At 34.4% G+C, this 27,883-nt stretch overlaps 1 protein-coding gene across 4 annotated transcripts in view; it reads left to right on the top strand.

The window, feature by feature from the left end:
* ANO1 (anoctamin 1) overlaps positions 1-27,883 on the top strand; it is a 143,728-nt gene that overhangs the window by 73,888 nt on the left and 41,957 nt on the right. For 2 of the 4 annotated variants that reach the window (XM_070761552.1, XM_070761570.1), the window contains exons 7-13: positions 5,578-5,629; positions 9,716-9,781; positions 10,286-10,341; positions 11,276-11,317; positions 17,383-17,447; positions 19,461-19,595; positions 22,601-22,761. In XM_070761552.1, the coding sequence (XP_070617653.1) occupies positions 5,578-5,629; positions 9,716-9,781; positions 10,286-10,341; positions 11,276-11,317; positions 17,383-17,447; positions 19,461-19,595; positions 22,601-22,761 (577 nt within the window). The remainder of the gene's footprint in view (positions 1-5,577; positions 5,630-9,715; positions 9,782-10,285; positions 10,342-11,275; positions 11,318-17,382; positions 17,448-19,460; positions 19,596-22,600; positions 22,762-27,883) is intronic. The other 2 variants (XM_070761560.1, XM_070761578.1) reach the window with 1 other exon arrangement.

Here is a 27,883-nt window from a genome sequence, read left to right as displayed (position 1 = left end):
TTGCTGAAACTGGTCCCTGGTGGAAAAAACGTTGGGGACCACTGCCTTAGGGCATTCCTGTACATGCTTCACAAGGAATAAGCTTAGATGTATCTCATGAATCTTCTGTAATAAGTGATTTAGAGATGCAAGGGTTTTTATTTCTCAGATCTTCACCTTAACCCTGCTGTTCTGTTCAAAAAAACCTCCCTAATCTTATGTTCCCGTGTCTATTTGACCCGGACTGCAAATTGATCATTTTAGGTACTTATATTTGGTCTTTTTGAAAGCTTTTTTCACCTGGAAACAAGTTTGAACATTTCTGCACACAATGGAATGAAAATTGAACTGAAGAAATTAATCCTTATTGGTTTATTTTGCACATAAATGTGCCTCCCCCCCCCGTTTTTGTGATTTTTTTTTAGGTTTATTGATAATTTTGCCTGCAAAATGCATTCTATTTTACTAAAGTTGGTGTGGGATTGGTAGCTTGAACCTTTCTGAACATAATGATATGAAAATTGAACTGAAAAAAATGATCCTTATTGGTTTATTTTGCTCATAAATGGGCCCCCATGCTTATACTCAAATAGGCTTATACTCGAGTAGGCTTATACTCGAGTATAAAACTATATGGTCTTATATTCAAAAATAAACCAATAAGAATCATTTTTTTCAGTTCATTTCTATTTTTATTATGTTTAGGATTGTTCAATTTAGTATATCAAAACTTTTGGGTTTATTGATAATTTTGCCTGCAAAATGCATTCTATTTTACTAAAGTTGGTGTGGGATTGGTAGCTTGAACCTTTCTGATGATGATATGAAAATTGAACTGAAAAAAATTATCCTTATTGGTTTATTTTGCTCATAAATGGGCCCCCATGCTTATACTCAAATAGGCTTATACTCGAGTAGGCTTATACTCGAGTAGGCTTATACTCGAGTAGGCTTATACTCGAGTATAAAACAATATGGTGTTATATTCAAAAATAAACCAATAAGAATCATTTTTTTCAGTTCATTTATATTTTTCTTATGTTTAGGATTGTTCAATTTAGTATATCAAAACTTTTGGGGGAATATTCCTTAGAGATTTGTAGCCTAAAAAAATATAAATTGACAAAAAATTCAGAAAGCATGGGGGAGGGGCTTTTTGATCAAAATAAAAATATAAGCCTCAATTTTTTCAGTTCAATTTTCATATCATTATGTTCATAAATGTTCAAACTAGTTTTCCAGTGGAAAAAGTTTTCAAAAAGACCAAATTCAAGTACCTAAAAAAAATCATTTTGGTCCGGGTCTATATGACCCGAAAGTCAACGTGATTTTTTTTTTGCCCAGAAAAAAAATTTTTCCCCACCCCCACAAATATTTTTACGATGATCAGCCATGTTAAAATGAGTAAATGAATGCATAAGATATTAAAAATATTTTGGATTTGAAGCCTGCGTAAATATAAAGTGAAAATGGTTGCAAGCAGCCGAGGGGAGGGGGAGGCCTTATTTATGATGTTAAAAAACCAGTAAGAATCATTTTTTTCAGTTCCTTTATATTTTTCTTATATTCTGAAATGTTCAAGCTACCAATCCCACACCAACTTCAGTAAAATAGAATGCATTTTGCAAGCAAAACTATCCATAAATTGAAAAAGAATTCACAAAAACGGGGGGGGGCATGCATTATATCAGCAAAATAAACCAATAAGATTTACTTTTTTCATTTCAATTTCCATATCATTGTGTGCAGAAATGTTCAGACTACTTTCCAAGTGAAAAAAGCTTTCAAAAAGACCAAACATAAGCACTGCAAATGAAGAGTTTTCGGTCCGGGTCAGGGTGACCCGGGAACAGAAGAAGTGTGACTTTTTTTGCCCAGCAAAAACTAAGCCCCCCACCCCCAAAAAAATTCTCATAGAGAGAACCCCTGAAATGATGAAAAGTCATGAAATTTCAAGTTTCAGATATGCAGGGAAAATTTTTTACAGGGACTCAAACATGGCTTTTGGGTCACATACGACTCGAACAGAACAGCAGGGTTAACTGTATTTTTTTTATTTTAAAAAGCTTTTATTGAAAATTCATAAAAACAAACAACGGTGCATACAGAAAGTAGAGAGATATCTTAGTCTCTCTTTCCCTGCTTATTTTACTTTATATGCAATTTTATATTTTATGCTGTTTTTCATATCGATATATTTCTTGCTCTTCTAACCTAATTCTATGTTCATATGTAAATAAAAAGGAGGATCACAAAACACACACACACACACACACACACACACAAAAAGGACTTGAATACATAATTTATATCAAGAGAAGGAAAGAAGAAAGATAAAATAAAAAGAAAACATACTCAAATAGGTCAATAGCTTCCTAATAAATTTGATAGGGTTTGCCAGATCTTTTAAAAAATCTGGTGTTTAGCTAATTATAGATTATGTTATATTATTATATAACTGTATTTTATATGTTCCTCCTCTGTGTATGTATGTGTACATATATGTGTGTGTGTATTTGTGTGTCTGTGTGTATGAGAGAGAGGTCATGGAAGTTTACAAAAATTTAAACAATCAAATTTTAAAAATTGCTAGAGTTTCATCAGAAATAATTATAAATAATTATAAATGTTTGACACTTCCTACTCTGGTATAGGCCAACATCAACTTTTAAATGCCCTGGATAATGGCTCTGAAGGGAAGCCAGGTTTAGTAGCAGCGTGACTCTTTCTCAGCATTGCTTTAAAATGGTATAGTTCATGTTTAACTGGAACATTTGCATTATGGAGAAATGCCAATACCCAGAGCTAAATACAAGTTGCTGTGGATTACTATTCAGCTTGTTGTAGATTCCTTTTGTCAGTTTTATAGCACCAAGGAGTCTAGGTAAATTGCATGAGGAATGTTATTACCTTTGTGTACTTCCTGCATCTTTCTCCATATGCTAAACAGTCATCAATAATCCTACACCAAATACTATAATAAACTCTGCTTCCAGCTCCCACTTTTCTTATCTGAAGAACATATAATGCCCTAATATTCTTTAATTATTCTACTACTGGTTTGTTTTATCCAGTTTTCCTTCAATTTATTTTGACTAAACAGACCAGCTAATATTATTAATGAATGTATTTTATTAAAACCTACATTGAAAAAGGGTGGGTTTTTTGGTTTAGCTATGAAGAGTTTAAATTGTTAATGAATGTCAGTTTGCTATCATATAGAATTTATAATACAGTAATTGATTTTTCTTTAAATCCATGTTAGGAAAGACACAATTATTTCTACATTGATTTTATTTCTTTTAACTTAAAAACCCCTTTAAATACATCAAGGACTAGCATATATATTTCAGGAAGGGAAGGAAAAGGAAAGAAAATGTGAATCATTATTTTAATTTCTTAAGAAATAGAAAGTGGAAGATGGACAAAGTGTTGCCATTGAGATATTTTGAAGTACCATCACAGGTTGTACAGATGTAGAGTATATACACACATACACACAAACACACGCACACACAATTCTACAGACAGACAGACAGATAGAATAATTATATCTAATTGCATATTTACGTACATTGCTTGCAAGTGCCACATATACGAAGTTGTTCCTAATTATACAATTTCATACAAAACATTTTTTATAAGTCTGCATTCCAAAAAAATCTCTGTGAACTGCAGTTCTATCCATTGTTTTCTGAACTAATTGGGAATTGTTAAATATAAATTAGTTCGGTTATTCTGTCAATATTGTTTTTTGTCCAGATTGCTTTCCCTCCCAAAAATAGAGAGATGAGGAAAGATGGCAAGTCTTTTTAATTGGATTCTATGACTTGGAAACACAATTGTGTAAGATCTAATTACCAGATATGGCTACTATTGTTTTATTTACCACCATCCATTTAAAAAATGAGACTTTATTAAGCAAAACAAAATTTAAAAAAAGACATGACACTCTTTCTAAAAGTGTGCTTAGCCCTGGAGATTATATATGCCACTTTGTGACTCATTAAGATGGAAAGGTTTTGAAGTTTTATAATAATTTTAATCTCCATTTCAGAAGAGTTGCAATCATAAATATATGAATGAATTAAATATGTTGTGTGGGGCTTGTACCAACTGTATCTTATTAGTCAATACTTCCATCTATATACACACAGTTGACTAATGTATATTTTATTCATTTGTGCTTGGTCAACATGTGCCTGATTATATTTAAACTGAATAAAGTGAGGTGATACTGATATAAATGTAAACATTGGATATTCCCCATGTTAGAATTTTAAAAAGGCATGCCTTTTAAAATCACTTTTTATATTCCACTATTATTCTTGAATGCTGGTTTGGAGATATATGAATTTATTTAAGTTAATTCCCTGTTAATTTCCATGTTAAGACCAATGATGTATTTTTCAACATCATCTTTGCCCACTTCGTTGGAAAGAGCAATAATTTTATAACTGGAAAATTGGTAATATACCATAATAAATAATTTAACATTTTGAAATATTTATATTAATAAAACAAAGTTTACTAATCAATTCTGGTTTTTAAAAAGTATAAGAAAAAATGTTTTTATGTGATCTCAATCTTTACTTGTTGACGGCATAAGCATACTTACCTGAACTCAAAGGGATTTGCTTTGTTGCAATCATGTATTACTAATAAATGCAGCAGACTTTCTGCAGGACAGGATTCACTGCTGATGCAAAAGCTAGCCCCTTGGATTGTCTTGCAATTCAACTAACCTCCCCCAAAATAATTATTTCTGAAATTATTTCAATTTTCCTTGAAATTCTTCTTTTTTTACTGTCCCATCTATGCAACTACCGGTAAGAATGTCTGTAGTTGCAAAAATACAGCAGTTGGGGTGTAAAAATCTATACGACTATCGTTAAATTTTTCTAAATCTCTTTGATTCATTTGTATTTTTGTAGCTCAACTGAATAGATAGAAATGAATGAAGGAAACTTATCAGTAGTGGATTGTAAAAAACAGTTGCTACTAATTTATGGGTGCACTTGTGCATACAATGCTTCTGCAAATGCCAAGAAGTGTCCTGAGCCGCTGGGTGGAGCTTGCCACCACCAGGGCTACCGGTTCGCAGAACTGAGCCAAACCAGGAGCAACCCATTGCTGAAACATGTTGTTACACCCAACTTTAGCATTAAATCTAATTGATAAATGGGTGATGTTTGCTTTATGTGTTGAAACAACTACTAATATTACTGCCTTGAAACCTATAGTCAGAAATAAAAGTCACAACAATGAATACATTTATTTTGAATGTTAATAGGATGTTTCTACAATATGAGTAAGTAATCGAATAGATTGGTTTAATAAAAATTAAATAGAAGCCCATTTAATTATTCATTGATACTGTGAAAACATCCTTTTTTCTAACCCTAGGGAAAAAAGGAATAGCTGATAATAACGGTATTTCTAAAAATAATTGTTTTTCATAATAGGAATTTCACATTTTTAATATTTTGTTTGCTTAAGAATTGCATTTGTTAGTCTTTGGAGTGATACACAGAGAAAATATTATTTCCCATTTAGCAGCTACTTGTTCTCTAATGTTTATGAAATATTTTCCTGTAGGTTTATGAAATACTGAAAAGAACTACATGTACCAAAGCCAAGTATAGCATGGGTAAGAAAATTTATTTATATTTCAAATTAGTCTGTATCCTAGCTTTCAGAATGTTTTTAGTTTATACTTTAAGAGATTGTAAGTTTTTACACCTTTCCATAAGAGGCTGAATGCAATATATAGTAGATGACCTGCTTAAAGACGTTTTGTGAAATGATTTTAGCTGATGTATATACATGATTTTCATAAATAAAACATTTTCTTATAGATATAATCATTGCTTACATATGTCTGTTAATATGAATTTTATTTATAAGAACCCTTGCCCAAGATTGTTGGATTATATTCCTTTCCATATTTACTTAGAAGCAAATGTCATTTGTTTTCCCTAACCCTAGAAAGTATGGGAAAAGCTTCTAGATCTAAACTATAAAAATCTACCTGAAGAAAGCAAAGATGCATTGTTCTAATATAGTGGTTTTATGAATATTTGCAACCCAGATTTGAGGCCTGTAAAATTAGTTTCAGTACTGTATCTGATTTTTCTTTCTGAATTTCAGTATTACGTTCTTTTAATTTGCATTATGTAAACTGGATCAGTCAGTACCAGTCCGTGGGCGCTGCCTTTTAAAAAAAACATGATTTTTTTTCTCAAATTTTAAAATTATTTTTTCAGTGCATGCGCAGAAGCCAATTTTCTGGCACTAGCCATGTGTTGTCATTTTGGTTTTGGCTTTTTAAAAAAAATTAGGGTGTGTGTGTGTGTGTGAAGTGAGTGCATGGCCATGGGGCCACACGGCAAAAGAGGAAGCAAACTGGCAGCAAGGTTAAATTGGAACCCACCCCTGATATAAATACATATATTGACAAAAAAATTCCAGTGATTCACTTTTGTGAAAACAAAGGTGAATCAAGTTGATCAATTCTGGTGTAAAGCATGTCATGCCTTCCCACATATCACTACTGCTTGTGTATTTGGATATAACTGGACTGATACTTAAAATATATTTTGGAACAGTTTATTGTTTATCATAAAAAGAAGAAACATAATTTTAAAAAATCTTTTAAACTAGGGACATAATGAATTAGCAAAGAAAAATCTTAAATCTGATGTCACACAATAGAATTGAATTGAATTGAATTGAATTTTTATTGGCCACACAAGGAATTTGTCTTGGTGTATGTGCTCTCAGTGTACATAAAAGAAAAGATACTTTCGTCAAGAATCATAAGGTACAACACTTAATGATAGCCTGGGTACAAATAAGCAACCTGATCATATTAGGAACCAGTCAATATAAATTGTAAGGATGCTGAATTTTAAACATGTATTTACATCTCATTCAAGAACATTGTGTCAGCTCTATTCCTTTTATACTAAACAGTTCATTGCCGGTAATTATATGGCCCCATGGAACAGTTTTTTAAATTCAATATATTATTGTGAAAATGAAGACTATGCAACACTATGTAAAAGGAATTTAAGAACTTGTGAAACCTGTCTGTAGCTCTTTAAAGCAGATGCAACTTTTAATGGGGCTTCAGCTTTAGTACTATCCCAGTAGAAGACGTTTTTGGTTTAAACATATGTATGCTGCGTATGTATTCATGCATTCAGAAAGGCATTTTTCTCTTTGAATCCAAATCTTTTCATAAACATAATTTTCACAACAATATTTTTTAAAATAAGGTCAGGTCCTTTTTCCCACATCTGAAGCACTAATCAGCCCTAGCACGAACCATTATTTACATTTGCTGAGTAGCTTTCATAGCTTCAAGGCATTGCATTCTACTTTTTTGTGTATACAGCAGCTTTTCTTCCATAGTAAGCGGCTGTGTACACTTTGCAGGAACTACCTAGAGACATGTCTCTGCCAGTGGTAGATTGCTACCGGTTCACCTCGGTTCAGGCAAGCAGTGGTGGGAGGCTCCACCCACCTGCTCAGAAATCATCCCGGACAATCTGCACATGTGCAGAAGGTTCTGCGCATACATAGAAGAACTGCAATCAAAGCGAGCATGCATGCTTGCTCATTCATAGTTACAAACCAGTAGCGAAGCTAAGTGAAACCCACTAGTGGTCTTTGCATAAATTCAAATGACATCAGATACATCATTAAGGGAAGCTGTATAGTTGAACTTTTATTTCTTTTATTTATTTGTTTCCCTCTTTATTATTTTACAAATAACTCAAGGTGGAGAATATATCTAACATACCTTTCTCCTCCTATTTTCCCCACAACAATAACCTTATAAAGTGGGTTCAGCTGAGAGAGAGTGACTGGCTCAAAGTCACCCAACTGGTTTTCATGGTGGGACTTGAACTCATAATTTCCTGCTTTCTAGCCTGGTGCCTTAACACTAGATCAACTTGGCTCTCTATTGTTGTATTGAAAATTGCAATAAACATTATAAAGGTTTTAATGAATTGAAGGCAATTAGATTCAAAGGACCAAATGGGTGTACTTGTTGAGAGACTTTAAGATCAAGGAATTCATGCCTTCTTTGCACAGAGCTGTTTCCTAGCATTTACAAAGTAGTTTGTGATTATGATTATAAGCTAAGCATGGTTACATTAATACATCTCCCTTCACCAGATATGTATATAGGAAAAATCCTAATTTTAAAAAAAGTAAATTGCATAAAGGGATCTCCTGGAATGTATTTGTATTTATATTTTTAAAATGTGAATGCTTGCAGTCCATTAACATAAATAATAATAGGAATTATTGGTTAGAAAAAGTGATAATTTATTTTGAATGCAAACGTACTGATATGAAATGTGGTTTCTAAACCTCATTATCTCCAAACTGACCTAAGACGTCTCCAGGATTCTGTTTTCAAATTAGTATTTTACCCTTAAATGAATGGATCAGCAGCTACAGTATTGGAAGAGGAAGATTATATTATACCAACAAATGTTTTCTGCCATTTGTTTGGACTATACTTGGTATTTGACCAATCTGAAATCAAAATGTAGTTTCAAGCTTTTAAGGCTCAAAGGATAAATTTAGTTATAGCCTCTATTTGCTGCAGGTAGGATTATTATGCTATATGATGTTTAACAAATGACAGGGTTAGTTTTCTATTTATCTTTTACCACAATATCTAGGCTTCTGAGAATTACCCCATTTAAAAATGAAGCAGTTACAATAGTCTATCATTTTAGAGAACTAGTTTTAAATTTGCCACTTAGAGCCACATATTATAAATATATATTGGTAGATGATTTAGAGAGGGAAATTCTCTAAGGCTGCTGCTAATTTTGATAATAGACTACCTTGTGCATGCCTAATTCCTCCTTTTTATATTGCAATTCTGTAAATAATGTCAAACTCAGTTGCACTGATCCTTTGACTTTCTTAAGAAGTGCTTAAAAAGTAAAAGCAAAGTTTTGGTATTCCTAGTAAACTTTTTGTGGAATATCCCAATTGTGTGTTAGATTATTATCAGGAGAAAGCCAACCATTGCACATAACATTTGCCAACAATAATCAATAGGAAGCTAGCACAAAATACAATGGGAAATGTTATAATGCTGCATTCCGAAGAAATAATTATAGTGAAGTAACCTGCTTGTTAAGACAAATTTTAGGTTTTAAGGAAATTGAAAACGTTTTCTCAAAATACTATTTAACAAACAATGGTATACCCTTTTGTATTCCTGTCCAGTTATTTTTATTTTATTTTTATTTTTATTTTTATTTATTTTATTTTTATTTATTTAATGATTTTTTTTGTATTGCATTTTTATATGGATTAGATTAAAGCCAATGTTCAGAACAGGCTGTCAGGAATCTCAAGCATGTATTCTTAGGTAACATAATTCCTTGTTAGGATCCCCATATTAGGGGATAAAGCTGCTACTTTAATGTAGCCTGCCGTAATGAAAAAAAAAACCAAAACAACCATTAAGTAATAATATACAGCTTTCAAAAATTTATAGATGGCTGGTCTATGATCAGCTTTATCAAAGTACATTCTTTATTCTCTACAAAATCTCAACATCTCCCAGTATGTCAAATCTTATTTAATTCCAAGCTAAAGATTATTCTTCTGAAGGAATAATACACATTTCCCAGAGTCTCCCATCGCACAAGCATTGTAATTGCTCAATGATATAACTAATAGACAAATGTATAAACAGGGAAAGGAGAGGGAAGAAAGAAGGACCCTACCCTTTTAAATAAAAGACGAAAATGTGATAAATATGGTAAGTATGATGCCAAGGCCTTTCCAAAGGCTTTCCAAATAGCTTCTCTAATCAAGCTTAAATCTGATTTTAAAACTCTCTGCGTGGTTTGCATGAGGATGTGCGTGGGGATAAGTCCTGTCCCCAGTGCTCAATCCAAGCTTTTTCTTTCTTACAATCTCGCCTTTTGCTACCCTTCCAAATCTCTGGGCTTGCTTTTCAAATCCAATTTAAAGATTCAAGGTAGGTAAGTTATTACACTGATTAATTTGAAGTTCATTGGCTTCCTCTCTTGATTTGAAAATGATGATTTCTGATTCTCCATAGATTTCCTTTTCTTGATATCAATCCACTTTATAGTCCATACAGTTAAAAGATATGGAATCGAATGAAATGGGCCAAGATTCATTCTTTAATAAAATTATTAAAGCTTTGAGAGGGAAATCTCCACAAACGGAAAGTGAGGGAATTACTTGAGAATTCAATTGTGGTAATATAAATAGGTATTTCTTCTTGTTTTTTCAGGGATCACCAGTCTACTTGCCAATAGTGTTTACAGTGCTGCATATCCCTTGCATGATGTAAGTAGTCTTGAAATATATTTTGTGTTTCTAGAAGATGATACCAAGAATCGCTAATGCATTAGGTATGAATGACACTATGCTAAACATCTTCAGTATTTCATGAGCCAGCCAGCTGTATATTTAGATTAAAAATTAGCAGTTTGTTTAAGAGTCTGCCAACTTGTTATGCGTTTAGTCCCAAACTGAATTTCTTTTCATTTTACATGAAATAGAACTATACAGTCTACTCAGCAAGTAACCAACTCAGCAAATACTCACTTTGATTTTCTGCCTTCAAGATGTATATATCCTACTTATCTATCTATCTTCTGATTTAAATATATCTGATATCTTTTTATGCTTATAAAGTTTTGGATGGTGATACGTAAAATAGCAAGATATATCAACTATTCAATTTATTTTTTTATTCTGGCTACATATTAAATGATTCTTATATTTTTGCATGCATGGCACTCTATGGTGAATATTTATATCCAATATGCAATGTAAAAGTGGATGTAACTGTCAATTCTGGTAGATTTTTAGTCATGAATAATATACATTTATATGATAGATGTTTATGATCATAATATTAAAATCCAAAATCACCTTTTAGGGGAGACAGGCAATATTAAAATTTAAATTAAATAAATAAAACAAAACATTTTGTTTAAAAGTGACAATTTAGTTAATGTCATGCTTAAAAATGAATGTTAACACAAACTTTAAAAAATAATTTATGTTTTAATAACACAAATCCTATGTTGCTTAGGCTACATCTACTCAATCAGAAGATTTAGAACAAAATATTCTGAAGCGAATATATTTTTTATTGATTCTGGACCTTTGGATTATTATTAGCTTTTTGTGGAAAGGACTGCTAGATGTAAATAAAATATATTCCAGATTTGGGAATTCTTTGTGGAATAACATCGTTTTTCTTTTCTTAAAGGGAGATTATGAAGGCGAATATGTTGAGTCTAATGACAGAAAAGTAAGTTGATACAGGAGAACAGAAGCATGTTCAAGTGTCATCTTTAAGATTCATGTGTTCTGATAAAGACATTTACCAATATTTTACAGAACATCAGAGGTATTTAGAAGTGCTCTTTTAAACTGTTGTATTAACTGTGGCAGAACATCCTCTTTTTATTTTACTTTTTTAATTAATTTTTTTAATTGATTTTAAAATATAAAATATAAAACACACACACAACATGCAACGAGTGCTCAGTGATTGGTGCCCACCACCAAACAAACATTCACACCCCACCACCAAATTGGGGGTGTTTCTTATATATACCATTTTAACTCAAGAGAAATATATCTATTTACATATTATAAAGTGATTCCAATTTATTCCTTGTAGCTTGGTCTCGAATTCTACTAACCATATATCATCTTGCCCTGTCCCACTGTCCCATCAGATGATACAAATCAGTTTCATTAACCGAATTTATCCTTTTGTCCATAATCTCAAATTGAATATGATCCACCATGTACCGGTACCAATTTTGCATTGTCCATTTTGTCGCATCCTTCCAACCAAAGACTATTACCGCCTGAGTGCTTTCTATCACTGCTTGTTTTATTTCTCTAAATTCTCCCGTTGCATTGCTTTTAACTAATACTGCCATTTCCTTTGTAATTGTCCATTGTATATTTAACATCCTATTAATATCCTCTTGCACTTTTTGCCAAAAGTTCTGCACTACCAGGCATTCCCAAAGCATATGCATAAACACTCCATTATTTTGACACCCATGCCAACAAGTATTTTTAACATTCTGCTGGAAGTATGCAAGTTGAACGGGTGTGTGATACCACTTATGTAATATTTTCCTTCTCGTTTTCCTAACCCTTGTATTCTTAATTTTCCTTATATTCTCCACCATATTTTTCATCTCTTGCACATCTACTTGTAATTCACTCTGCCACCATTTAGACAATCCTTGGGTCACACACCCATTTGACTGCACTAACATCTTATATATATTATTTGCTTGCACCTTGGTACCCTCACTTTTTTCTCTTATTATTTTCCCTAACTCTATCTCCTCCCTAAATAGTGCATGGCAGGACATCCTCTGTAGATGGAGGCAGATATTATTTATTGAAGAATTTAAAATCGGAGACCAAAAAGGAAAATCAATATGCAATATTTCCCATGTATAAACTTATTCACAGCAAAAACTAAATAGGCCTCTGTTATGTTCAATTCTAACAGGTTCTGACTGCCATTGCTATGGCAAGAATTTGGTCACTTTCTTAGAGACTTCACAGTATTGGATATTTAATAGGAATCGCATAGTTGCTTGTAGAAACTAGTTTGCTACTTAGATAATTTGAGAGGTAAGGATAGATTTAGCTCCATCCCACAAGGAATGACTTTTCAAAAGTGTGCATGCAACTATCTCAATTTTAGTCATAAGCATTTTGAATAGACGTATTATTGCATCTCCCAATGAATACTGTTGAAGTGCAGAGCACTTATGTGAGTACCCACCTCTACAATGACACAAGCATATCTAAAAGTATGTAGTGAAATGGAATACCTGAACTCATAGTAGTAAATTTGCAAGGTTTACTGTAGCCACCCCGAGTCTACAGAGAGGGGCGGCATACAAATCTAATAAATAAATAAATGAATAAATGAATAAACAAATAAATAAACAAATAAACAAATATAAATATAAATAAATAAATATTTCTTATACCATCTCACATAAATGAATGTCCAATCTTTCCTTGAAAACCAGTGATGGCCATTCACAACACCAAAAGGCAAGCTTTTCCACAGGTTAATTGCTCTCACTGCCAGGAAATTTCTCCTTGGTCCCAGGTTGGACATTATTTTAATGAGCTTCCACTTGTTGCTTCTTGTCCTGTCATCTGGGACAATCAACCCTCTTGACTGCTCCTCAACTACTGGAAGACAGCTGTCATTATATCAATATGTCAAATATATATCAAATATATCTCATAGATTAATAGATTAATTTATAGTGTTAGATAGCAGTGGGCATGATGTTGAGATTGAATATTCTCTGATTGATCTTGCTCCCGGCTTTGGCTAAGCTCAACAATAATAAGGAGTGAGGAGAAGCACATAACAGACTAAACTGGATGTTACTTACTTCTTCCATGGGAAATTGTATTGGCCTTTTAATACAAAATGGAGTAGAATTAATTGGTCTATTAGTACAAGTTGGATAGGTTGTTTAAGACAGAGCTTTTAAGTGGAGGGGCCTCAAGTCCAAGATCTAAAGAAGTACATTTGCAACAATAAGAGGAATTTAGAACAGAGACCTCAAGAATTGGACTGAACTGCTTCTGGCATAACACTGTTCATTACCAGAACTCCATGTGCTGTACAGCAAGTCTTAGCAATTTAGTTTTAGAAGGTTGAAGTGCTGCAGGAACATAATTGTTTCTCTTAGAGCTTGTGTATCTGGTTGTATTTACCAAGAGGCGCAATAATAACTCCCGTAATATTTTGACAATCGGAAATATCCAAGTCGAGTAGCCAAAGCTTTTATGAAAACCTAGATATCTATTTCCAGTTGCACACTTCCTGGAAGCTTCAATCCTCAAACATGACATATTCTGCACATGCATACTGTCAATCACACAATAGGTGGATGGCAAAAGCAAAAAGAAACCGTTTTAATGTTAGCAAGGTTGGAGACTAGTGTATTAAACGAAACTCAAGTAAAACTTAAGGCCACTTCTGTCATGGTAATTAACACAACAGTGTCGTATGAAATAGTGGTCCCTCATACAATTGATAATTTGTTATGAAGGCTAGCAAATTGCTTACTACATTTTCACTACTTTTTTTAAGTGCTGCACTAAACTTTCTCCTTTTTGCTGTAGTTTTTATCAAAACAAAAAAAAAGAAAGGGATTTTGTTTTTGTTTTCCAAGAAAAATCCTGATTAAGTAAAGTATAGAGCACTATCACTTGATTTAGTTCTGTGTGAATAAGTGGTGCAAATGAGTATCCTGTTTTGCACTATATAATTAGCTCTATATCAATCTGCTACCTGGCATTCAATTCCAAGGAAAGGCAGGTATCCAGGGAAATTGCAGGATGGTGGAGAGATGCACAATAGAAAAACAACATCGGGAACACCTGCCATCTCATGACAATAAAATAAGCTCAGATTGTAAAGCACTCAGATAAGAAGATAGAAATCTGGATCTACTAGAGAATTTTGGTAAAATCGTATTTCAATACAGATGTATCTGTTTTTATGCTACAAACCAAATAGTTTTGGATTTATTTTTTTATATTTTTGAAAGGCTTGCCATCCTTACTGTTATAGAACTTCATTGGAGAGGGGATCATTTTCTATTCTGACCTCAGTCGAGTCTAGAGGGTTTTGACTTAATTATGTGACCATGTGTATTCCTAATGTCATGGTTAACAACTACATCATGTTTGTTTGTTTGTTTGTTTGTTTGTTTTATTTATTTTATTTATTTTATTTATTTTATTTATTTTATTTATTTTATTTATTTTATTTATTTTATTTATTTTATTTATTTTATTTATTTTATTTATTTTATTTATTTTATTTATTTTATTTATTTTATTTATTTTATTTATTTTATTTATTTTATTTATTTTATTTATTTTATTTATTTTATTTATTTTATTTATTTTATTTTGTTTATTTTGTTTATTTTGTTTATTTTGTTTATTTTGTTTATTTTGTTTATTTTGTTTATTTTGTTTATTTTGTTTATTTTGTTTATTTTGTTTATTTTGTTTATTTTGTTTATTTTGTTTGTTTGTGTATTGATTTGATTTGATTTGATTTGATTTGATTTGATTTGATTTGATTTGATTTGATTTGATTTGATTTGATTTGATTTCTATGCCACCCCTCTCCGAGGACTTGGAGCAGCTCGCAACATATAAATATACAATACATAATATCTTAATCCAATTAACTAATTAAAAATCTTTTAAAAAAACCAAAACCATAAAGAAACAATCACTATTCACTCCACATTCTCTCAACACATTCATTGAGCAGGGGGCAAAGTTCTAATGGCCCCAGGCCTGGCGGCATAAGTGAGTTTTCAGACTCTTACGGAAGGCAAGGAGGGTGGGGGCTGTACGAATCTCCAGGGGGAGCTGATTCCAGATGGACGGCCCCCCCACAGAGAAGGCTCTCCCCCTGGGTCCCGCCATCATTATTGTCTGGTTGATGGAACCTGGAGGAGGCGGACTCTGTGGCACCTGACAGGTTGCTGGGATTCATTTGGCAGAAGGCGGTCTCGGAGGTATTCTGGGGGAATGATGCAGACCAGGACCATTTAATGCAGGAGCTTCATTTGCACGTGTCCCAAGGGGGCATCAAAATATGTACAGCTCCATTAGATACAAGATTTCATATACTGTATTTTTGTGAGTATTAGAAGCACCTTTCTCCCCCCCTAAAAGAAGGTGGAAATGTTGGTGCATTTTATACACTAAATACTGCCACTATTGGATTCCCAAAGCCCCCCCCCGTGTCCCATTTTTGCAAAAAATTGGCCCATTATTTTTGCAAAAGCGGGGTGTGCAGAGGGTTTGGGAGGCCTGCAGAGAACTCCTGGAGGCTAGCGGAAGGCAAAAACACTCCCATTTTGCAAAAAAAAAAAAAACCTGGCACAAAACAGGCCATTGTTTGCAAATACGGGGGCATTTTTGCCTTCCCCTAGTCCCCAGGAGCTCTCTGCAGGCCTCCCAAACCTTCTGCCCACCTCATTTTTGCAAAAATGGTGAAAAACAGGCAATTATTTTGCAAAAAGAGCGGCTTCCCCCAGCCCCCAAGAACTCTCTGTAAGTCTCCCAAATCCTTTGCCCACATCATTTTTTTAAAAGGGGGGGTGAAAAATAGGTCGATTTTTGCAAAAAAAAATGGGGCACACAGAGGTCTTGGGAGGCTTATAGAGAGAGTGCTCCTGGGGCTGGGGGAAGGCAATGTGAATGAAAATAGAGTTGCTGGTGGATAAATAGTCCAACATGCATATTGTTATCAATACAAATGTTTAAATGAACCTATTTCTAAAAATAAAAGGATTTTTTTAAAAATGTAAGGGTTATTAAATCTAGAGTTAAGTATACTGACCCCAGCTTAGAATTCAAAAGTTATTTAGTGGCATATTAAAATTCTGACCAGAAGCTCTGAAGAAGGATTGTAAAAGACGAGCCTTTCATCTAAGTTCAGAACTGTTCTCACTTTCTTTAAAAGAGGTATCCATCCTAAAGTAAAATTAAGACTTTCTGTAGCCTCTGAAAAATAACATCTCAAATTGTTTTACGGGATGTATTTAATCATGAATAGTTAACATGTCAGAAATGTTCTAAATATATAGCCCAATTTTCTTCTTTTTTATGACTGTTTATGACTATGCACTGAAGAAAAGCAAAGAAAGTGAATAGCAAAGTAACACTTTAATTTAATTTAATTTCTTGGCAAGTTTTTGGCAAAGTTTTTCAAAAGTTGCTTGCCCTTGCCTGTTTCCTAGAGTTGAGAGAAAGTGATCCGCCCAAGGTCATCTAGCTGGTTTCATGCTGAAGGTGGAGACAGAACTCGTGATCTAGTTTCTAGCCTGGTGTTCTTAACCATTACAAAAAACTGGATCTCACATTAGCTTACCCTGTTTCCCCCAAAATAAGACATCCCCTGATAATAAGCCTAATCAGGCTTTTGAGTGCATGGCAATGATGCCAAGCGCTTATTTCATGGTTCAAAAAAAATATAAGACAGGGTCTTATTTTCAGGGAAACACGGGTAGTATCTTCATATAGCCCGTCCCAGCTTTAGGATCTCAGTTGCATCTCACTACTCTCTGTTTATTAGTTTTTCTATAAATGAATATAAGAATATGACCGTGAGCCAAAACACAGGCATAATCAATTTTTAATGCAAGCTGAATATATTGGTGGAACATAAAAAACCTAAAATATAATGACACTAAAGACATTGAGAATTTAGCAGTAAAACTGAAATAAGAAATTACTTTTTCCAGTTTTCATTTTCTGTTTAAATTTCTTTTCTAGCTCCTGTGTGAAGAATGGGCAAGTTATGGAGTATTTTATAAGTATCAACCAATTGACTTAGTTAGGTAAGAAACAGTGATCACTGCTTACTTGTCCCTTTCTCTAAGTGCTTATGTGTTTGTATATGTGCATTAATAGTAGCAGATTGTAGCTTTTGGGTAACAGTTGTAGCCTGTTACAGTATTCAGAAAGTGGTATCTTTCATATTGCTAGTCATTGGCTTATAAAAAGTGGCCTTTGAAAAACAGATCCCCCAAAAATAAAGCATACTTAAGTTTAGGATAAAAATTCATATTGTACAGGCCATACTATAATCCTCTGGGCTTTTTGCAGATTTACAAGCAATGATCTTAAACCATTTGAATAGTGCAGTTAGGGGTGGATTTGAGGATTTTGTTTGTTTTTGTTTTGTTTTTTGCTTCTTCAACAAATATACTAAAATGCATGGATCTTAGTTGGAAACAAAATCAAGTAAAAAATAATTTTCAAGAGATATTATAAACCATTTCCAATATAAGTAGTTCTCATGTTTCCATATCAATATATGTTTAAATCTTTTTTTCATCTATTTTTTGTTAAGGATACTTTCCCTTACATTCCTTGCTATTAAATTTTGTTTACTTCCTTGGGAGATTTTTTTTTCTTGAGTTTCATTAAAAAGTGACTGCCATAGCAAATTACCAGTGTACTGTACTTCCATGCAGTACAGTACTTTAAATTTGGACCTACAGTAACAACTTAATAAACAGTATTTCATTTGATGTAGGAATGAAACTATTACTGAGACATTAAAGCATGTCCCAAACTTGGCAACTTTAAGACTTGTGGACTTCAACTCCCAGAATTCTCCAGTCAGTGATGCTGTCTGAAGAATTCTGGAAGTTGAAGTCTACAAGTCTTAAAGTTGCCAAGTTGAAGACCTCTGCATTAAAGGATACTATGGATTGAAAAAGCTTGGGAACCTCTGCCATAATTGAAGAGTTTTATGGAACAAACGTCCAGCAGAAGTGGTTGGTAAATCCACAGTAACTGAATTTAAACATGCCTGGGATAAACATATATCCATTGTAAGATAAAATACAGGAAATAGTATAAGGGCACACTAGATGGACCATGAGGTCTTTTTCTGCCATCAGTCTTCTATGTTTCTATATTGTTTTATATTGAATCAAACCATTGACCATCTAGAACAGTGTTTCTTAAACTTGGCAACTTTAAGATGTGCGGACTTCATGGTGATTGGGGAGATTCTGGAAATTGAAATCCACATAACCTAAAGTTGTCAAATCTGAGAAATGCTGATTTAGAACATTGTGGTCTTTACAAGCTCTCCTGAATTTAATGGTCCCTAAATATTGAGTTTTCTGGTCACAATATTCCAGACTTGTTTTATTTATTACTTAGATTTGTATGCCCAACATACAAAGACTTGTTTCCCCAACACTACTGGAGGGTACCAAGTTCAGTATACACTGAACAACAGCAAATGTCTAAAATTGCAATCGGCTCTTTCCCAGTTCCACCAAAAGAGTCAATCTGGATTTTTTTTGTCTGCAGACCTTTTCTTCTACTAATAAAGACCATGTTGACCATGTGGAAGTCACAATTGATTAGGAATGCAACAGCTCATGTAATGATGGGTACACTAAACTATACCTGTGTAAGACCATAGCTTTGCAATTAAAGGTGATGGCTAACACTTATAAAGCCATTAATGGCACGAGACCAAAAAGGTTGTTTATGGAGCCGTAAACCAATATCTAATTTCTTCCTGTCCCAAGTTTCACATAGTGGGTATGCTCTTGGTTCCCTCTATGAAACAGTGCCAAATATAACTATAAAAACAGAAAGGTAAAGCTACTTAATAAGCAAGAGTGGAATATTTACCTTGGTGTTTTTGTCCTGGATCTGTTCCAAATGGCATGTGGACATGAATTCTCCAAGAGGAAATGCATTTTGGCTAATCAACAGGATTTATTTTCACATTCAGTCAGCCCTGCTGTCTAATTCATAAATTTAGCCATGCTCCATTTGCCATGATATATTACATAGTGTTTTCTTCCTATAATTTATTTCAGGAAGTACTTTGGTGAAAAGATTGGACTATATTTTGCCTGGCTGGGAGTTTATACACAAATGCTCATTCCAGCTTCTATTGTGGGAATTATCGTGTTTCTTTATGGTTGTGCAACTGTTGATGAGAATATACCAAGGTAAAATATGCATACATAATTATCTGTACTTTGTACAAAACTTATCTTTTTCACTTGTGTTCAGTATGCTAAAAAATATCCTAAATGATTTTGACTAAAGCTAATGGTTTAGGTTCTGCAACCATACCACAACTTATAACATTCATTTCTGAATTCAGGATCTTATTCTTATATCCATGAGTATTCCTTATAAATAATGAGAAGTTAGGTGACAGCATTTCCTCAGGATTCAATCTTTTTGCTCACAGGGATACAATAAAGTTTCTGACACATAAGGCTGATTAATGCAAATAAGTACAATTAAAAACTAAATAGTTTATAACATTTATGCTCCACTAAATTTCCACTCCTCAGCATACTCAAAAGCCACAAAATGACTTAAGGATATCAAGTGCCTCTTTTTAACTGTATGAACATGGACTTCACTGTATAGTCCACTGTATAATAGACCTCTACTTACAGCCTCTTTCATTTATGATATTTTAGCGTATAGAAATAGAACACAGTCTGCCCTTTATTTTTTCCAGAATTGTATTTAGATTCTAATGATGTGAAATTAAAATAAAGATAACAGGAAAATGGAGAAGGGAAGAGTATAGTTGAACAGGGGGCAAGGGGGAGAATTGCATTCCAATTCTTTGGAAAGCAGAAAATACAATTAAGCTTCAACTTTTAATTTTATCAATTTAACAAGTACTAACATTTCTATGATAACAAATTATATTCATCAGCAAAAGTCCAAAGGTTAATTATTTTTCAGTCGTGAGTATAGAATGCAGAAGTCGTTTCCAAATAGAAACAAAACCAAATGTATTATTTTCTCTAATTAAAATAGTCAATTTTTGTAATCTTTGCTAGCTCCACCATTTTTCCTATCCATTCTTCTGTTACCAGGTCTGACATATTCATAGTGTTCCCTTTTCATGTATAACTTAGTATTGTGTCTTCAATATGCTTAGTTGGCATCCATGCCGAAATGAAATGCTACCGGTTAGGACTGGTTTGCCTGAACCTGCAGTAAAAAATGCTACCAGTTTGGGTGAACTGTTATATCTGACAATCAGCTGTGCCCCACCATCTAGATTAGCTAGAAAGCATGATTTCCTGCTTTCTAGCTAATTTGAATTACACAACACAGCTGATTCCCTCCTTTGCTGTTCCACTTACCTTTGCAGACTCTGATGGCTTCAAAATGCTCCCTTTTCAGCACTGCACAGTAGTACCTGTGGCACACATGCATGTGCAGTGTGCATGCATGTGAAATGAATCGGTAGCAGACTTCAGAGGATTTCACTGCTGCATCCATGGAGCCCAAAATGATCCTCAGTGGGTCCAGTCTTTGCAGTTCCAGAGTCTCCTATGACTGCTAATGTTGAAATGTGGTGATACAATTCCTGATCATTGTGACATGGAAACCTTAGCATATGTCAGGCCTGAGTCCTTCAGGATTGGGCGGCATAGAAGTCGAATAAATAAATAAATAAACTTAATATAAATTTTAAAATTGTTTTCAAGGTCCTCTCCATCCCAACCAAACAAACAACTCCCAACTTGTTTGCATAATTACCTAAACCACTGTAGCCAGAAAGTATAAAATACATAAAGTACACAGCCATAAACATGTCCTAAAATAATATATTAGTAATAATTAGATAGATTTGGAGAAAATACATTAATGTGTTCAGTCCTGTACACTCTGTGTCAACAACTAAAATTTCAGTCTGTGGCCTGTATTCAATGTCACAAGAAGTTAAAGTCATTAAAATAGAATTACACAATTCTGAAATATGTTTAATTAAAGTTTTCTTTTTTATTCCTGATGATTAATGGACATGTTCCACCTGGTATTAATCATATTTGACCATGCTAGGTTTTTTTTTAATGATAACCATGATCAAATAAGTACCATCTGATAAGGAAATGATATATAAATTCATTAAATAAATAAATAGTTGTAACTGGAAAGGGTCTCATGATGAAACATTAATTGATGGATTGGATAAACAAAGGCAGTGCACCAACAATTATAAATGATAGGTTTTTACATTTTATTCATATTTGTCTAAAATTTGTTACAAACCATGATATTTAGTTTACTGATGACATAAATCATGTGCATGCCTCAACACTTCTTATTTCAGACAGCTTATCTTGTTCAGACATGATGCTCAAATAGGGAGGAATTCTGGATGAAAACTAACACCAGCTAGCGCTAAACTTGAATAATATAAATATAGTAATAATTTCTGCTGGAAAGGAAAGAGAAGAGAAAGATCAAGGAGAATCCTGGAATGCAAGATTCTGCAGCCTGCTTCAAATCACTCTGTCATACTTTAAAAACAGATAGTGGTCCTTTGATACAGTATTAGACCACTATGTTTCTGTGACGAGAAGACCGGATTATATTTCAAAAGATCTGAGTAGATAATCTTAGTGCATGGCACTACTGCAGTCTTGTGCAGTAATAGAGTATAAAAAATAGAGCCCAAGTGATTACACTAATATAAAAGTACTCAGAAAGCCCAGTTGCTAAGTGCAGAAGAATGTCCCAGAGCAATAAACTCAATTGTTTAATCTGCATTGTATAGGAAGTTTATACATGGTATGTTTGTGTGTATGCTTGCTTTTAATAATGGGTTTTTTAGTGTTTTTTAAATTATTAGATTTGTTCTTACATTGTCTTTGTTATTGTTGTGAGCCGTCCCGAGTCTACGGAGAGGGGCGGCATACAAATATAAATAATAATAATAATAATAATAATAATAATAATAATAATAATAATCCCTGATGCCATTTGGCTGCCATTTGATTTACATTTATAATGTGCATGCCATGCAGCTGATGCTGTAATATGATGCATTTGAAATAGGGGAAAGAATTAAGATTGGATAAATATACTTAGATTCAAGTCATATTCAGTGCATGTATTTCATAACTCAGAGTTTCAGTAGAAAGCAAAGGGAAGGATATGCTCACCTTTCATTTGCTGTTTGCTTCCCCCTCAGCATGGAGATGTGTGACCAGAGAAACAATATCACCATGTGCCCCTTATGTGACAGAACGTGTAGCTATTGGAAATTGAGCTCTGCTTGTGCCACTGCTCGGGCTAGCCATCTTTTTGATAATCCAGCCACTGTCTTCTTCTCAGTCTTCATGGCTCTCTGGGGTAAGAATGCTTATATCTTTTTGGAATAATATGCTTGAACTCATTTGACTTTGAGTTTAACTTTCCTTATATGGAGAACAAGTAGGACAATATGTCATCAACAGTTAATTATCTGTACTGTTTCTTTTTCATCCTTTGGTTATAAAACTGTCACATTTATGTTCCGAACTGAAAGTTAAAATTCAAAAAGTTGCTTGGATGAATACAAAGCAAAACACTTGGCACAAAACTGCTTAGGGATTGTATAGCATGTGAACAACGTCTGTTTGCAGACTTGGTCCTGATCTGATCAGGAGTCTGTAACTCTGAATCATAGTTAAACTTATTTCATTGCATGAATGTTACCAGTAGGATACCGTTTATATCACTCAAAGTACCCTTTCAATTTTGAAGGCATCTCTTGTTTGTAAAGCACCTATATAATTTCATATAAACTTCATATATTAAAATGCTGTAGCAATAGAAAAATCATGCAAAATGATTTGTGGGAGACAGCAGGGTAAAATTTTAGTCTTAAAAAAGTGAGTTCACTAATGAATTTGGGACACTTAAATTCTGGGGAAATATCCTAGTTTTTCAGTGGTGGGATACCTGCCTATGACTTAGATGTAAGTAGATCTGGGATGTGAATCATAATGGTGAAACCAAATTTTTTTACTACTGGCATGACTTGGTGGGTATGGTGTGGCTTGGTGGGCATGGCAGGGGAAGGACACTGCAAAACCTCTATTTTCACCCCACTCCAGGGGAAGGATACTGCAAAATCCCCCCTCCCACTCTGGGGCCAACCAGAGTTGGTATTTGCCAGTTCTCCAAATTACTAAAAAATTACGCTACTGGTTCTTCAGAACCTGTTAGCATCAGCTGGAATTCACCCATGTGGAATCAGTAGTAGGTTCTAAAACTCTTTACTACCAGTTAGTGCCCAACACTACTACGCATGCGCAGAGGCCTCCCACTACCGGCATTACTGGTTCTTACAACCAGGCTGAACTAGGAGCAACGCATTGTTGATGTGAATGTTTGTACATAGTAATAACTCCGTGACCGCCTTCTGCCGCACGAATCCCAGCGACCAGTTAGGTCTCACAGAGTTGGCCTTCTCCGGGTCCCGTCAACTAAACAATGTCATTTGGCGGGACCCAGGGGAAGAGCCTTCTCTGTGGCGGCCCTGACCCTTTGGAACCAACTCCCCCCAGATATCAGAGTTGCCCCCACCCTCCTTGCCTTTCGTAAGCTCCTTAAAACCCACCTCTATCGTCAGGCATGGGGGAATTGAGACTTTCCCTTCCCTCTAGGCTTATAAAATTTATGCATGGTATGTCAGTATATATGATTGATTTCTTAAATTGGGGGGGGGGGGGGTTCATTAAGTTAAATATTAGATTTGTTTACATTGTATTATTATTGTTGTTAGCCGCCCCGAGTCTACGGAGAGGGGCGGCATACAAATCTGATAAATAAATAAATAAACAAACAAACAAACAAACAAGTAAGTAAGTAAGTAAATAAATAAATAAATAAATAAATAAATAAATAAATAAATAAATAAATAAATAAATAAATAAATAGTAAAGGCACATTCCAACTCTGCCAATGGCTACATCTGTCAGGCCACCTGACACAGTAACAGCTATAGGGATATGGGAGGAGTGAGAGAGAGAGATTGGCACCATGGCACATTCTTTGTGCAGGGCCCTAGATCGACTGAAGGAAGAAACCAGCATTCCCTTCCCTGGATTTGTACATGTAATTCACTTGTGGGTGTGGGGTTGTGGTAATGAACTTTAACCTAAAAATTTATGGAAGTGAATTCCACTGTTGGTATTGCACGGCAAGAATCCAGACATGGCTCTGATAATAAATGGAACTTTTCTGTGTTCACACAGCAGTGGTTTGGGATTTATTTCTCAGATTCTAGCTGGTTCGCTGACAGACAGATACCAACAGCATCCATCATGATGGTTGTTTATTATTTCCTACATGAAATCACATAGCTTTGCATACCAATTGCTAAGGAGTAGAAACAGGAAGTTTCGGCAGTATTTTTTTATTTTGGGCTTCTCATATTGATCTGATTGCTTTCCACAGCAGTTCTACTAGGCCAAGAGTGTCAAACTCGCAACATGTTGTCGTCATGTGATCTATCGTAACTTTTCGCCCTTCGCTAAAATGGGGGAGGGCATGGCCCCCATGTGATGCATCCAGCCCGCAGGCCATGAGTTTGACACTCCTGTACTAGGCCATTCTACGCCATAACATGGAACTCTCCAACTGTGAGTTGAATTGGGTATCGGCTATATCAACATGTCTGGAAGGTGCCAAATTGGAGGGATAAGAGATAAACCTCTGGTGGACATGTTGAATGTAGTTCCTATGCAGAATACTTTCATCAGACTATTTATGAATTGATAGCTGTATACTCTTTGCCTTTATGGTTGTATTTTTGCCTGGTATCATTTATGTATGTATGTATGTATGTATGTATGTATGTATGTATGTACATACGTACTTACTTACTTACCTACCTACCTACCTACTTACCTACTTACTTACTGGACATATATGCCACCCCTCTCCATCATATAAATATACAGAAAGTAGTTAATTCTTGCAGAGAATACAGTTCCAGTTGTTTTGAAGGAAGTAGGTTTGTGAAATTATTCCAAAATCTGGATTCTAAGTTTAATATCTCATCTAATATCAATTATAGTTAAATGTAGTTAAATGTATTTATGGGACCGTCTCTTGCCACATACCTCCCAGAGACCAATAAGAGCACACAGAGTTGGCCTCCTCTGGGTCCTGTCGACTAAGCAATGCAGGTTCAATGCAGGTTGGCAGAGCTGAGGGGGAAGGCCTTCTCTGTCACCCCAGCTCTATGGAATCAACTTCCCCTCCCCCCGATGTCCATACTGCTCCCACCCTAATGGCTTTCCGTAAAGCCACAAAGACCTGGCTTTGCCGGCAGGCCTGGGGCCCATGAATTAATAACCATCATGCCCAAATTGTATGAATGTTGTGTATGCATGTTGATTGTTTAGTTAAGTGTGGGTTTTAATTTGGATTTTATAGTTAGAATTGTATATTTGACTTCTTTTAATTGTTCTTGTATTTTTATATTGTTGTAAGCCACCCTGAGTCCTTCGGAATTGGACAGCATAGAAGTTGAGATAGATAGATGATAGATAGATAGATGATAGATAGATAGATAGATAGATAGATAGATAGATAGATAGATAGATAGATAGGATAAATGGATGATAGGTAGGTAGGTAGATTAGATAGATAGATAGATAGATAGATAGATAGATAGATAGATAGATAGATAGATAGATAGATAGATAGATAGATAGATAGATAGATAGATAGATAGATTAGATAGATAGATAGATAGATAGATAGATAGATGATAGATAGATAGATAGATAGATAGATAGATAGATTAGATAGATAGATAGATAGATAGATAGATAGATAAGATAGATAGATAGATAGATAGATGATAGATAGATAGATAGATAGATAGATAGATTAGATAGATAGATAGATAGATAGATAGATAGATAGATAGATAGATAGATGATAGATAGATAGATAGATAGATAGATAGATAGATAGATAGATAGATAGATAGATAGATTAGATAGATAAGATAGATAGACAGACAGACAGACAGACTAGATAGAGAGAGAGAGAGACAGACAGACAGACAGACAGACAGACAGTCAATCAGTCAATCAGTCAGTCAGTCTCTCATGTGGGGCAAGCTGCTTAAACCAGAAGGAAGAAATTTTTCCAGATAGACTTACTGATCCAATTATGTTTTATTTTCAAATCAGTTTTAGACTAAAACCTTTTTTTAAACTTTTTTTTACTTTTATTTTTGCTCCCCAAACCTTGCTGTCTTTTTTAAACTGAGTGCTAAAGATAATAAATGTAATTCTTAAGAGCCAGAAGAGGGAGATATGAGTGATACCATCAGGGAAATGATCAGGTACCAGAGGGTAGCCGTCCTGCACAAACACTGTAAAACAACTATTTTTTCTGACCTTGCTCACCAGTAAATATATATATATATAAACTGAGCCTGGCTAATTATTTGTTGTATATAACTGTAATATTTCTTGTGATCCTCTTCACCAAAAGCCAATACAGTTGGAAAATCTTCCTTCACATAATTTCCTGTTCTTATTGTGTGACAAAGTTTTCTCCTTGGACAAATGCTAAGATATTAAAACTATGGGTGGATACAACTCATGTTTTTCTATCACTGGAAAGTATCAGTCACAGGAAATCATATAAGGTCTGCAGAGGAGACTACTGGAAATTATTGCCCTCCCTTTTTTGAGGAGGGACAGCCGCCTCTTCAGTATCACCCCTTATTCGTTTCCATCATAAAGTAAACTAAAACAGAGGGGGGGAGGGAGGGAAGGAGGGAGAGAGAGAGAAAGAGAGAGAGGTTTAGATTCTTCACCAGATTACTGATATTCATCGTTCAGAAAAATACACTGTGAGATAATTGCCTACAGATGTAAGCATCTCAAAATCAGATGTGTCATTCAGGTCTACTTTGGGCATGAAATTTTATAAAACTTGTATGTAACTCATAGGCGGGAAATTGGACAAACTTCTGTTTTAGCCTATGCACAAAACCAACGTTAATGCAGCTCTCTACAATTTTACTTGCCTCAGGAATTCTGGTATAAAGTTAGGTCAAGAAAGAAAGCTATAATTTCAGAAGAGGGAATCCACTGCAAAGAATTTCAACAGGGTGACTCATAGCAGCTCCTGTGTAGCTCATGACTGGAATCCATGGCTTCAAATTTGCACTAAGCTGATTGTCAGGATCAGGATCTCACATGAGATTTGGCCCTTTTTTTGGTGGCTTTTTTGCTTCCGTGCATGCGCAGAAGCAAAGAAACCACCAAAAATCGGTGAAATGTCGCATGCGTGTGGGTCCTCATGTGAGATTGTACTTCCGGCACATACTCAGAAGCTAAACCCCATGCTGATGCACACTGCTCTCCGGGTGCACACCGGTAGTGCCGGAGATGAAGAACCCTTGGCTGAGTCTGACCCATGTCAAAATACCCTGATGATATGTAATGGTTTATTATGT

Source organism: Erythrolamprus reginae, chromosome 1 (assembly GCF_031021105.1).
Source record: "Erythrolamprus reginae isolate rEryReg1 chromosome 1, rEryReg1.hap1, whole genome shotgun sequence".
NCBI classification, from domain to species: Eukaryota; Metazoa; Chordata; class Lepidosauria; order Squamata; family Dipsadidae; genus Erythrolamprus; species Erythrolamprus reginae.
Note: the sequence above shows the minus strand (reverse complement) of the source record. Positions and strands in the feature narration are given on the sequence as shown.